This window comes from Eurypyga helias, unplaced genomic scaffold (genome assembly GCF_000690775.1).
Source record: "Eurypyga helias isolate BGI_N326 unplaced genomic scaffold, ASM69077v1 scaffold24415, whole genome shotgun sequence".
Classification (NCBI taxonomy): domain Eukaryota; kingdom Metazoa; phylum Chordata; class Aves; order Eurypygiformes; family Eurypygidae; genus Eurypyga; species Eurypyga helias.
Genome location: NW_010253952.1, coordinates 2033 through 15254, shown reverse-complemented (window position 1 = coordinate 15254; position 13222 = coordinate 2033). Strand labels below are relative to the sequence as shown.

Here is a 13222-nt window from a genome sequence, read left to right as displayed (position 1 = left end):
GAGAATGCAGCTCCACTCCTGCCAGGAAAAGGCCTCATTCCTCAGCTCGGCACAGCTCCTGCAGAGTCACAGCCTATGTGCAGGTGGCTGTGTCAAAAACCAAGCCAAACCAAGCCAGATTACGGAAAACTGCCACGGCCAATTTATTAACGTACTGACAGACGGGTTACCGAAATCCATTTTAAGGAGAACGGTCATCTGAGCCACAGCCCACACTGGCAGACTGAAGCTGGCTAAAGGCGTGTGAGGTACTTAAATTATTTGTAGTGCTGCTGATGCTGTAATATTTTTCAACCAAATGACTGCAAGATCGATGGACTCTGCCCCACAGGCCTTAAAAAAAAGAGCCGTTTCCAGAACAGGTGTTCCATTTCCACTGGTTTTCACATTGATTTGCACTCCTCATTAATTAAAGTATATAGTCAAAAGAATTTCTTGTTTGAAACAACTACACCAATAGACTAATATAAAATTCATGCTAACTTCCAATATCTACACTTTAAAAGAATTTCAGTGAATATTTATCGCCGTTATCACAATTACAAATGTATCGGCATGCAAAAGCAGAGTTTTCTTTGTTAGCTCATTATTTACATCAGCAGGAGCTGACAACTTTTAGCCTATTTGGTCTATACTCTAAAACATACTGCTGAAACCCCTTAACTGAGTTCTAGGCAGCACTGAATCCACAGAAGATACCAAAGTTATATGGAAAAGCTCAGGAAAGGTAAGAGAGCTGCTCACTGAAAGCCTGAACTGGGTGAATTTTCAGTTGCGCAAAACAGCTGAACACCTGGCACCCCTCTCCCTTGCTCAAAAACAGGGACCCTACGCTAAATGCTTTCCAGCAATCCTCAACCAGAGCAAGAAACAAATCCGACACCAAACTGCACCAGCGCGTGCCAAACGCGATCTCTCCTCCTCCACAAACGACCCTTTCGGTTGGGTGGGCACGCGGTGACCGCCTCTGTTGTTCGCAGCCTTTCTAAGCAGGATGCGAATTGTGACTTCCCCGCCTGCGGTGGCCCCTCGGTGGGAGGCTGCAAGACGCGCCAGAGATGACTCGGTTCCACGTTGCTGCGTTCAGACGAATCTGGGCCGCGACAGGCAGAATGTGAAGAGGGTGTGTTGTGTGCCCGCCTGTGCGGCAGAGGGGAGGAGGCTGAGCAAATGCAAAGTAATTGCTATCCCTGAGGCAACACAACAGCTTCTGGAAAGGATGATGAAATGGGAAACCAGCACCTTCCCAGAAATCAAAGTGTTCCAAGTCAGGCTTCCACCTAATTAGCAACCACCACCAAGCAAAGTGAGACACACACAGACTGTCACCAAGGACACGATTGTTATTCAGAAGGCTTTCACCCACGAAGGAGCAAAATTAAATGCACCTATTAAAAATGAGGAGGAATAAATGGAGTTCCTGGCATAACAGTCAGTGGTGAACAGATTAATACCAGCAGAATTGCCACAGTCCTCCTGCAGACACATTTGAGCGTTACTGGGCTGACAGGAAGAGGTGACACTACCACTCCGTGCATTGAAGGTGAGACTGCCTGCATTCCCGTTACAGTCTTGGCTAAAAAAGGGATTTTGCAAAGAACACGGCAAGGCCATCCGGTGGAGCACCAGACGGGCTCTGTTCTTCCACTCCTGAAGATACCAGCACTGCCCTGCCAAGGCCTGCATCCTCAAACTCCCCTCCCATCTCCCTCGCCAGCCTGCGGTCCTCCGGCGCCCACAGAAAAAGAGTTTCTAGAGCTCTGCTGATTAGCAGGTAGATGCTGAGCATGTAAAGACGAAGTCAGGCATCTGTCTCCTAAAAGAAACGTTAGGTAGAAAACAAATAAAATCTCAGCTGTGCAGACTTTTCTGGCTTAACAACTGGTCTTGCATCAGCCTTTGAAGCCTCCCAAGCGAGGCCACGATTTTTGGACTCAAGTTCACCATAACAACTTTCAGTGGCAAAACTCTGAAACGCACCTTCAAGTGCTCATCTAGTCTCTCCCACTTCAAAGTAGAGTAAAACTTTGAAGAAAACATCACCTGAGACGGCACCTGCTCAAAATTTAAACCTGTCTTGCTTAAAGCAATAAATAAGTTGCACTAAACGCTTTGAAGCATCATTGTAGAGGTGCAGCTGGTACCGCTAATCCAGAAAGTGTCACGGGATGTACTCTGTCACGAAGAAAAGGAAGTAAGAGGGAAAGCCAGGAAAAGAAACAGCCAAGATAGAAACCTGTCACGTTTAGAAGATTTTCAGTATTCTAAAAAACATTCCAGTGAGCTCCACAGTATGCTGCACGCCATGAAGAATAAAAAGCAACTTTTGCCTACGGGGTACGTACCAAAGCAGAGGACACACATGCTGCCCACAGCCCATTCAAAACCCAAGCTAATATGTTTGTTCAGATTCAAGCAAAACATCCACAAGATAAATATCCTTCACTTCTGATGAGCCAGAACAAGAGAATTTCCTCAACCTCTTACCCAGGAGTTTTGCGATGATGTAAACTGCCTGTCCCCATAAGAAGAACTTGCCGTCACGTCCACTGTTGCTGGGAAACCGTTTCTGACTGCCAGGGTTCTTCTTTTCCAGTTCAACGAAGTCAGCTGGCACGTAGTAATACTTGGGTACAACAGGACACCCTACAGAGTTTTAAAATAAGTACAGTAAGTAAATAAATCCCACTTCCTTTATTAATCACAGAATCATAGAATCACAGAATGGTTTGGGTTGGAAGGGACCTTAAAGACCATCCAGTTCCAACCCCCCTGCCATGGGCAGGGACACCTTGCACTAGACCAGGTTGCCCCAAGCCTCATCCAGCCTGGCCTTGGACACTTCCAGGGATGGGGCATCCACAGCTTCTCTGGGCAACCTGTCCCAGTGCCTCACCACCCTCTCCGGGAAGAACTTCTTCCTGATATCTAATTATTTGATTGTAGTCCCCTAATAAAGCTGAAATGGAGTCCAAATAGGAAAAATGATACCCTAGCAAGAGTTTGAACAGAAAGGCTGTTGGCATTCACTGGTATCTCCCAAGACTTCGATCAGGGTAGGAAACCAGGGCACTATCAAACTGCTTTCTTTTTCAGCCAACACCTCCATGGAATTCCTTCCCAGAACACATGCACTGTCTGTGCAGCACCTTACTGGGCAAAAACAACTCGCCCAAAGCCAGAAGCAGTACAGATAGCAAACCGTAACCAAACGAAACAAAAGCTGCAGCAGGGTGAAACATTTGCGGTGGTTTTCCCCTCATTTCACACCAGCTCCGTACCAGACAACTTGTTAAAACTAAAACCCTGGCCAAAAGGAGTCAAACACTTAATTAAATGACAATTACTATTTTTTGCAAGTATGCAAAACCAAGTTAAATCCAGCATTCTAATTCTGAAACATCATGAAACAAAGCGGTAGAACTCCCTCCTTGGCAGAGAGCACATCTTGCATCGAGAACTACACCACAGGTATTGCTGATCACTGTGGAGGAATAACCTTTATTTCAACACATTTTAAGTGGATAAGAGTCAGGAATTTAGAAATGTAATTACAAATGATTGACCTAAATATATGTGATACAAAAGCAAATTAATATGCCTTCTGCAAAATTAGGTTTCACCTTAGTATTGCTTTCATTTTGAATTTATTTGGATAAAGAACAGGTAATAAAGAGAATAAAGTTAGAGTGCCTGGCCATTTGCTTAGACAGAAATAATTACTGGCAAGAGGCTGAGACAAATTGAAAAGTGAGAGTGATTAGAGACAGACAGCTCAAACGAGTGAGGTCTCACAACACACCCAGAAATACTAAGATGAGACGTTCATGATATTCAACAAAAGGAATCAAACAATTAATTTAGTGTTCATGTACGTTCACATACTCATTAATAATGACAAGGAAACAATGATCAGCAAGGTCAGAAGATGTGCTACGTAAAGGAAATTTGGCAAGGAAAAGTTTGTATTTCTCACAGAAACTAGTTCACTTCAGCAAGTGTTCTGAGGTGAAGGAACAAGTCAGACCAAAATGTTCTGCATCTCCTTGTGTAACTGTACCCCAGATCTCAAGAGCAGCTGACTAAAGATGCTGAGTTTTAAAATTGGACTGGCAGTACACTGAAGCTTCTTCTGTTCTCAGGCCATGTTTTTCTCCCCTCCCACTCAAACTTATGGTCGTCTTTTTTTTTTTTTAACCTGAATTTTGGGTGGATGTGACTGTAGGCCACCAATAGCCACATCTGCAGTTCCACCAAAATTCTGGAGTGCGCAATTTAAGAGAATGTTTATATTAAAATTACCATGTTTCCTCTTTCACTGCTCTAAGCTTGAAGCAATTTCATACACACATATCAAATGATGTGTGGATGAACAAGCTGCTCCTGCACAAAGTGAGCTGCAAGAAGGAAACCTACAGTGGGTGGAAGCAGGGACAGGTGGCCTGGGAGGAGTACAGGGAAGTTGTCCGAGAGCTCAGAGATCAGATCAGGAAAGCCAAAGCCCTGACAGAATTGATCCTGGCCAGGGACATCAAAGGCAACAAGAAGGGCTTCTATAGGTACACAGGGGATAAAAAGAAGATCAGGGAGAATGTGGACCCTCTGCAGAAGGAAACGGGAGAGCTGGTTTCCCAGGATATGGAGAAGGCTGAGGTACTCAATGCTTTTTTTGCCTCAGTCTTCACTGGAAGTGCACAAGCTGTACCCCCAGAGTCACGGAAGGCAAGGACAGGGACTGGGAGAATGGAGAGCTGCCCGTGGTCAGTGAGGATCAGGTTTGGGAACACCTGAGGAACCTGAAGGTGCACAAGTCCATGGGACTCAATGGAATACATTCGCGGGTCCTGAATGAACTGGCGGATGGGGTTGCGATACTTCTGTCAATCATATTCGAAAAGTCGTGGCAGTCTGGGGAAGTTCCCGCTGACTGGAAAAGAGGAAACATAACCCCCATCTTTAAAAAGAGAAGAAAAGAAAACCTGGGGAACTCCAGGCCAGTCAGTCTCACCTCTGTGCCTGGCAAGATCATGGAGCAGATCCTCCTAGAAACCATGCTGAGGCACATGGAGAATGAGGAGGTGATTGATGACAGCCAGCATGGTGGCCTTCTACGACAGGGTCACGACCTTGGTGGATAGAGAATGGGTAACTGATGTCATCTACCTGGACTTGTGCAAAGTGTTCCAACACCGTCCTGCGTGACATCCTTGTCTCGAAACTGGAGACACGGATTTTGAAGGGACTCCTCGATGGATAAGGAAGTGGCTGGATGGCTGCACCCAGAGAGTGGTGGTCAACGGCTCCGTGTCTCAGCAGGGAGCTGTAATGAGTGGCGTTCCTCAGGGGTCAGCATTGGGAGCTGTGCTGTTTAACATCTCCATTAGCGACATGGATGACGGCATTGAGTGCACCCTCAGCAAGTTTGCCAACGACACCAAGCTGTGTGGCGCGGTCGACACGCTGGAGGGAAGGGATGCCATCCAGAGGGACCGGGACAGGCTGGAGAGGGGGGCCACTGCCAACCTCATGGAGTTCAACAAGGCCAAAGGCAAGGTCCTGCACCTGGGTTGGGGCAATCCCAAGCACAAGGACAGGCTGGGTGGAGAATGGATCGAGAGCAGCTCCGAGGAGAGGGACTTGGGGGGACTGGTTGATGAAAAACTGAACATGAGCCGGCCGTGTGCGCTGGCCGCCCAGAAGGCCAACCATATCCTGGGCTGTATCCAGAGCAGCGTGGCCAGCAGGTCAAGAGAGGAGATTCTGTCCCTGTACTCTGCTCTCATGAGAGAAAAGTAATTCTGACTGTACCCAGGTGGAACACTGAAACAATCTGATTGTTGGGAGTTAATATTCTCCTGCAAAGTAAAAGTGAACTTTGTAAATAATGAAGCATAGGTAAAGGGGGGAGGAATGACTGGGTACAGAGTAAATCTTACATTTTTATCTGTAGCATTTTTCCAAACAACATTACTTTTATTGTCACACTTTATGATGCAATGTATCTACATGAAAGAGATTATTTAGGATTAGTATTTTGCCATCAGGAGACATAGTGTTATTATTACTTCTCCTTTGCTCTGACTGCAATATCCATTAACAGCAATGTCAGTTTTCATAACTTCAGATACATAAAAAGCTACAGTGGTTTAGACAAATGATTATCAGATAATACCTTCAGATGTATGCTGAAGCAAAGGATCCAGAAGATCCTGATACTCCGTTACTTGTGCAGCGTTTCCTCTAAAAACTCCTAAAAAGAACCAAACAATAATTAATTTCTTGGAAGGAATAACTGTTACATGAGCTTAACGTTCATAAAAGATGAAGAAAAAATATCTAGTGTTTATTTTTAATGGGGCAGTGCCTACATAATAAATAGTTCATGAAACATAAAAGATTAAACAGTAGATGCCCACTTATTGCTACAGCTAAACCTCCCCGGGATCATGAATCGGCCACTCTTAGGAGCTGAAACTGAAACCCATGGCCAGTGACATGGGATAGTAAAGCCGTGACCTCACACACGCTCAGGAACTGGACACAGACAACAAGCCCAGCCTCTGTAAACACCCTCCTGTTATGGCGGAAAGAAGGCGCAGAGCTTGTGTGCCAGTGTGGAGAGAAACACACTGGTTCTCAATCTTTAGCAGAGTGTTGCAAACTGAGCTAGAAGTGAGTGGTCTAGAAATCCCAATAAATAAATGCAAAAGGAGTTTGAGTAATAAATTGAAGAAATCCCCTCAAAAGATGCCAAGGAATGTCTAGATTACTAAGTTGCACAGGTAGTATATCTTCGTATTACAGAGAACTGCTAACATGCCTTGAGATAACAAACACAACAGTCAACTCTTTATGGTGCTGCTTTTGGGGGGAAATCGGGACGTTTGGGAGTACCCGTACCTTAAATGTTTTTCTAGCAGAATTCGGTCACCCCAAAATGACTCTGATGAACATTAACATGACCAGTGTTCATCACAGGTTCTTGCATGAACAGATATATCAAAACTATCAAAAGCATTTCTGTTCATCAAGGAAAAAGTGGATGAACTTCACAAGTCACACTGACGTTTTGAAATACATCTTTTGGTAACATTTAAATGAGAACGAATTAGATGAAAACTTTTGATGGTATAGCTTTCACTCATTTCTTCACTTGGTTTTCCTTTTCAATCACCGTATTTTCCACATTATTAAAAACCGCTGTAATGTTTCCCTCCTTGCCTTATCCTAGAAAATGACCATAATGCTGCACATTCAACCAGAAACGTAAAAGCCTTCAAAAATGCTATTCAAAGACGACTTATCCCACACACAGGCACACTGATTCACTTAGTTCAACCCTTCCCCACAGCTACAGGTGCAGATCTACTGCCCAGAGTCCTGAACAATTTCTATTTGCGAAACCTCCCAACTGGAAATCGGTACTACAGCAGTCTTTATGCAGGCTTAACACGGCCGAAACTCAGAAGGCAAAAGGATGCCAGGAGAAAACCACAGACACACCGTCTGAGAACACATACACCAGAGTATCGTTCTTAGCAGAAGTTCAGCTATGCCTGCTGGGGGCTGCGTTGACGTGCGTATGAGGTGTTCACGGACATGTGCGGGTGTATTTCTTGGTATACGCTGAGACGTGGTCTTTGTTGGGTTTTATGTTTAAGTTTAGATATGCTTTTTGTTAGGTTTTGTGACTTTGATTATATATACATACATTAAAAAGTCACAAAAACTTATCTTTCATGTTATTTTAAGAATATCCAACAAGTTATTCTACCAAAAAGCCAGAGTGCAGCAGAGAGCTGGAGTTTGACTACCGTACAAAGATTTCTTTCTTTCCACCACTCTTGAACGTTGTGTCCAAAGCCAAAGCTTGACAAGGTTGTTCACTACATTTGTAAACGGTCCCAAATGGAATTGCTTGCCGAGAGAAAAAAAATGCAATGGAAATTGCACACGAAAAGGGTTGTGATCAAGTGACACGCTGAACTATTTCAAAACACTCGAGCACAGTCGTGACTTAAGAGCAGCGCGATAGAAATTCTGACTGTCTGTAATTTAGTCTGATTGGCAGCTGCTGTAGAGAATGAAAAGGTGCATTTATGTGATAATACAGTTGCTTTTCTTTTAACAATCATCTAGTGAAGATAACAGTTGGGTAAAAACAGTCACCATCCCTGAGGAGTAAGTGCGTTACTACTACTAGAAAATGCATAACTTACTGAGTAGTATCTACTTGCCAGGACTGTTTTAACTCCCCGTATCTTAAAAGTCCTAAAAGGCTGTTATTGACAGAAAAGTCGATGAGCTAATCAGTTTGCTTTACAAAAGAAAACATAAGGAAATATACAGTAAATACATAGTTACTTGACTATGTTCTGCTACACCTTCAAAAAGGAAATAGCTGATAATGATCAGGGGATTATGACAATGATTCACAGTTATTTCCTTACTTAACAGAGCACTGTCCCACTGTTACACAGGTACAACATCCAGCTCTCAGGACTTGCCCAGATACTCAGTAGCTCTGCATACAAAGGCTTTCCTTTGTACTCTGCCAGTGTGTTGGTGGGCAAACAGCCTTTCAGCTGAACCTCTAGTCACAATGCAGCAGCTTGAGGGGCTTTTCCAAGGCTTTCATTGCAAAGACATACAACTGTAATCTATTCCTTCCATTTCACTGTCTTCTTGCAGTTTAAGTCGTTCTCTATATGCTTCAAATTTTGCATTAAGGAAGCTTGTGGATTTGGAGATACACACACAAAATCTGCTAACAGAATCCTGTGATGAAATTGTGGTGCATAAAAAAGACAAGGACAGCATGAGCAAAATATCTTTTTTGTACTTCTTTGTAATACAAGAAGAGTCAAATGTTTTCTTTATTCTTCTGCTAACTTCAGTTGAAGATGATTATCCTTCTTGTTCCTCCCAAAACTGCAAGTGGGCACCATTAAGTGTCAGTGCCTTTCTCCTCAGTTTCGGGCATCACTTTTTGGAAGGTGACAAGCATTCCTTTGGAAAAAAACCCATTGTGAAACGTTACTACATCTTCAAACACAGTATTTTCACCTGCGGGTGGCCATAGAGGAGTGTTCACAGACAGCAGATTTCCATGTCCCTCACTGTCTTTATTTCAAAACTATTCCACACCCTACAGGGAAAACTCCGGGTGGCTAGATTTTCATCCACTGACACCGCTTTTTGATGGCTGTAACCCTTACTCATTTTCTTATGCAGACTTCTTGTTCTATGGGAGTTTCAGCTTCCACACTGAAATCATCCTGTGACCCTTTTTTGTAACATCTCCTACCCTCAAGACAAGGTCATGGTAGCGGGAGTGGTGCTGGAGCTTTCTTGTTTTATTTAATCAGACTAACTGGCTACATGGAAAATTATGGCCAGGAAGCACAGGCATTTCAAAGAGAAACTAGGCCTTTTCGGGTTCACTTTCTTCTCTTGTGAATTCTGTTTCAATTAGCACAGAAAATCCAAGCTGAAAAGACCTGCTGCAACATTCCGTTTGTCAGCGTGTTCTCTTCCACTTCCTCTTCTCTCATGTGCTGCTGCAAAGTTTGGATACGCTGTGGAAGTCTGAGGCTTAAAAGGCAACGCAGGACGGAATGTCACAGAGTTAAGCTTGTAACAAAGCCGTACGGAGTAACACTGTAAGAACAGCTCACAAGATAAATGCTGAAGTACAGGGGGTGAGTGCTCGGGGCTTCAACCTACGGGGCAGAAGTCTCGGTGAGGTACGGCGTGTCACCGCATCAGGGTTTACTCTGGCAGGAGGGGAAAATCATTTTGCGTCCTGCCTCTACGGGCTCATCTCTCTAATGCCTTTGAAGACCGGGAGCATCAGTCTGCACTTACCGTCAATTATCATGAAAATAAAAAACAGAGGGAATTCACACTCAATGCCATCAAAAAGCTGAAAAGAAGAAAAATTAATCAGAGATGCCATCATTTGGGTTTAAGGAAACATACTTAAATACCCTATCGAATAATTTCAAAGCAACAGCTTTGCGTTTTGGTTACAGCTGCTTAATCCTACCGGCACTTTAACTGTGTATTTAGATATGCTGTGGCTCATCCTCCAACAGAGTATTTATACATTCTCTGGTTTATTTTCCACAGAGAACAAGAAAAAAGAGAAAATTTTCATTTAGATAACCTTTACTGAAAAATGCTGTGGCCAAAAGCAAAACAGTTTTCTATACACTCAGACTGTAGTCAGCTGTGAAATTAAATAAAATGATAAATGACTTCCTTATCTGTTATGTGAAATCGACTGTTCCCTCAATGCAAATGGAAGCCCATTCATTACAAAACAAATCAACAACTAACTTGCTGACTTGGCGATCTCAGCAAAGTGCCCACGCCAAATTACAAAGTGCATCTCCCTCACTTGAGGCAATTAGGGATCAGCGTGCAACTCAAACTGCAAATACTGGGAAGGGGTTCTATTACTGTTTCCTTTTCTTTGGGTGGTTTGCTGTTTTTAAATACTGCCTTAACATGTCAGAAAACCAAAATTTGTCCTTATACAGGCCAGGTTTTCCTTTACCTTAATTTCTGCTGGTTTATAATAACGTCGTGTTTTGTCCTCCAGCGCCGTTCTGTACCCATCTCTCAGAAATCTTTTAAACCCATATTTGCCTTTCAGTTTTCTAATAATTTTATCTAGTGTTTGACTGAACAAAGCCTCATCGTCCAAAGCAAATGCTGGGTAGCTAAGACAGGGCAGAAGCGCTGCATCGGTATTCTGTAGAAGGAGAGGGAGAAATAGCACATTGCAAATTTAATTAGATCTCTAACAATTATCTGGTGCACAAACATAGACTGTTTAACTTACTAATTGAAATATACACTTGGAATATTATCTTTATCAGAATCATAGTACCACTATATTAAAACAGAGTGCAAAATAATACTTCTGAAGATGTGTAAGGATAAACTACAAACCCAATATTCGGGTATGTGATTGGAAAAAGAGCTCATTAGACTCAGAATCTGACCTACTTCACAGCTGATAATCTGCAGAGCTAAGCGAATACACTGTAGAAATTTGTGGGTTTAGAAACAAACAACAAATTCATCCTCCAGGTTATTCCTAGAGGAAGCAAACATTTGGGTTTCCTATGCTCAAAAAGAAACACAAATATTTTTCAAAGGGGCAGTTCGGAAAAGTAACTAGGATTAAGTCATCGTTTCCGAAAAGCTTTCTCAGGAACGTTCTTCAGGTGCTGCGACAAACAAACCTGTCGGATTTACTACAGGTAAGCTGACAGAAACACCAGAAAGTAGTTTGAAGTTATAATTCTTATGTCACGTGCTGTTTCGTTATCCCTTCTTGCTGATGTATCTAAGATACTCAGCCATTCTTTGGCCAAGATCACTGACGTGAAACCATAAAAGGAAAAAAAAAAAGGACACCAAGACTGCTTCTGTAGCATAAGTGACTTAGGAAACCAGCTTCTGATGGAATGTTTCAAGGCTCCAGCAAATCATAAACAGAACAAGAGTTCTAAAAGACCATTAGACTATCAAAGAGTAGCTGACAGTGCATTTTGGTTTAATTACCCCGTATTACGACTCTACTATAATTCTTCTACCCAATGAGGAAACTATTAATGTTGAAGAACACCAGTCTGCTTTATGAACAAAGATGCTGTTACAGCCCAGCGAGAACACAAAAGCAGAACTCTTACCACTCATTCTGAACTGCTGACGCAAAAACCAAATTTGCCTTTGATGCTAGTACTGAAATGGATCATTTTTTAATTAATCTATGCTTACATTCCTTAGATTTACTCACTGAGGAAATACTTCTTTGTAATGGTAGCTTATAATAACAAATCGTCCGTACTCAGCACTTTATGAGACGCCAACCTTCAAGGCTTCATTTGTAGACAAAGGAGTGAATTAAAGCTAACGTGTTTCAAAAACACAGGCGCTCAGTGTATGCTGAAACCAGGCCAAAACGAAAACAAACCCCAGCCTGCGAACACGCCTTGAGTTCCTGCAGATCACTCTCTTAAAAAGTGTTTTAACACTGCTTTGAAAGCTACCACCAGGCTACCGTTGTAACCTCCCCGTTCCGAAAATGAGGAATGCCACCACAATTCCACTTCAGAGGAACGACATCGCAGCGACATTTCACAGGCAAACCTTTAACATCTTCCAGGCAAACCCCAATCCTTATTAAGGAGGACGTAATGGCCACCACAGAGGCAAGAATTATGTCCACATCCATTTATTTTCACCACACTCTGTGGAGATGAATTTCATTTAATTACTTACATGAGACCTTGACTCTCGGGGCAGCAACGAGCACAGAGTCTGCCTGTTGCGGTTATGGGCATCGAAATCCACAAATATAACAGACCAAGAGCAGCCCTGTGAACAGAACGTTCAGCGTATGAAAGGGGAAGAGAGGAAAGGTTAGCGTGTCCTGGTGCCACTCGCTGCTTCTCTGATTCAGGTTATGTCCCCATAGTCCGGTAGCTGGTAATTTTAATCAGAACATGTACCTCAGCAAGTCGAAAACATTTAGAATTTTCCAACGTATTGAAATATAGACAAAACTAGATAGTTTAATCTACTAGTAATTATGAATTATAGGATTCATTTAAGCTATGAACTCTTCTGCTAATACCTAAAAAACGATGACTGTATGAAGGACAAACAAAAAAGTAGCTGTCCCTCCCTCCAATGTTCCAAATAGCAATTCCTTGGAAACTCAGTGCAGTTGGTTGATTAACAGATATCTTCATATATGTCGTAATTGATATTGAATCCCAGTATCGCTGTCCCATTGGAGGGCACGCTTAGCACTGAACTCATTCCAATACTGCCATAAATACCAGACCGTAGACTTTCATAAACGTACCAAATTTCTCTTCAGAAGCAGTTTATTTGGCACACTACTCTCTTGGGAAGACTGTTCCAGAACCCACGCTCTCTAATTATTAAAAACTTTAATTTCTAACTAGGTTCCTACATAACCAGCTAACCACCCTTCTTTCTGTGCCAATACTGGCATCCAGTCACTGGGTTTTCCAAACACCAGAGGGATTATTTCTTCCTTACTCTTTCGCCCCACTCTAATTAAAAACCCATGTTTTCCCACTGTCCTCATGAAAAATCATCTCTGTTCTCTTTATCATTCTAGCAAGACACACTGAATAGTGTTGAGACAAGAGTGTACATCAATAATCACATTTGC

General features: G+C 42.8%; 1 protein-coding gene across 1 annotated transcript in view; it reads right to left on the bottom strand.

Annotated features, from left to right (window-relative positions):
• Positions 1-12393, bottom strand: part of PHKB (phosphorylase kinase, beta) — a gene marked incomplete at its 5' end in the record, with an annotated part of 44862 nt that extends 32469 nt beyond the window's left edge. Inside the window, 5 exons of the mRNA XM_010152837.1 lie at positions 2488-2646; positions 6173-6250; positions 9868-9925; positions 10562-10759; positions 12298-12393. Coding sequence (XP_010151139.1) covers positions 2488-2646; positions 6173-6250; positions 9868-9925; positions 10562-10759; positions 12298-12393 — 589 coding nt within the window. The remainder of the gene's footprint in view (positions 1-2487; positions 2647-6172; positions 6251-9867; positions 9926-10561; positions 10760-12297) is intronic.
• Positions 12394-13222: the final 829 nt, after the last annotated feature.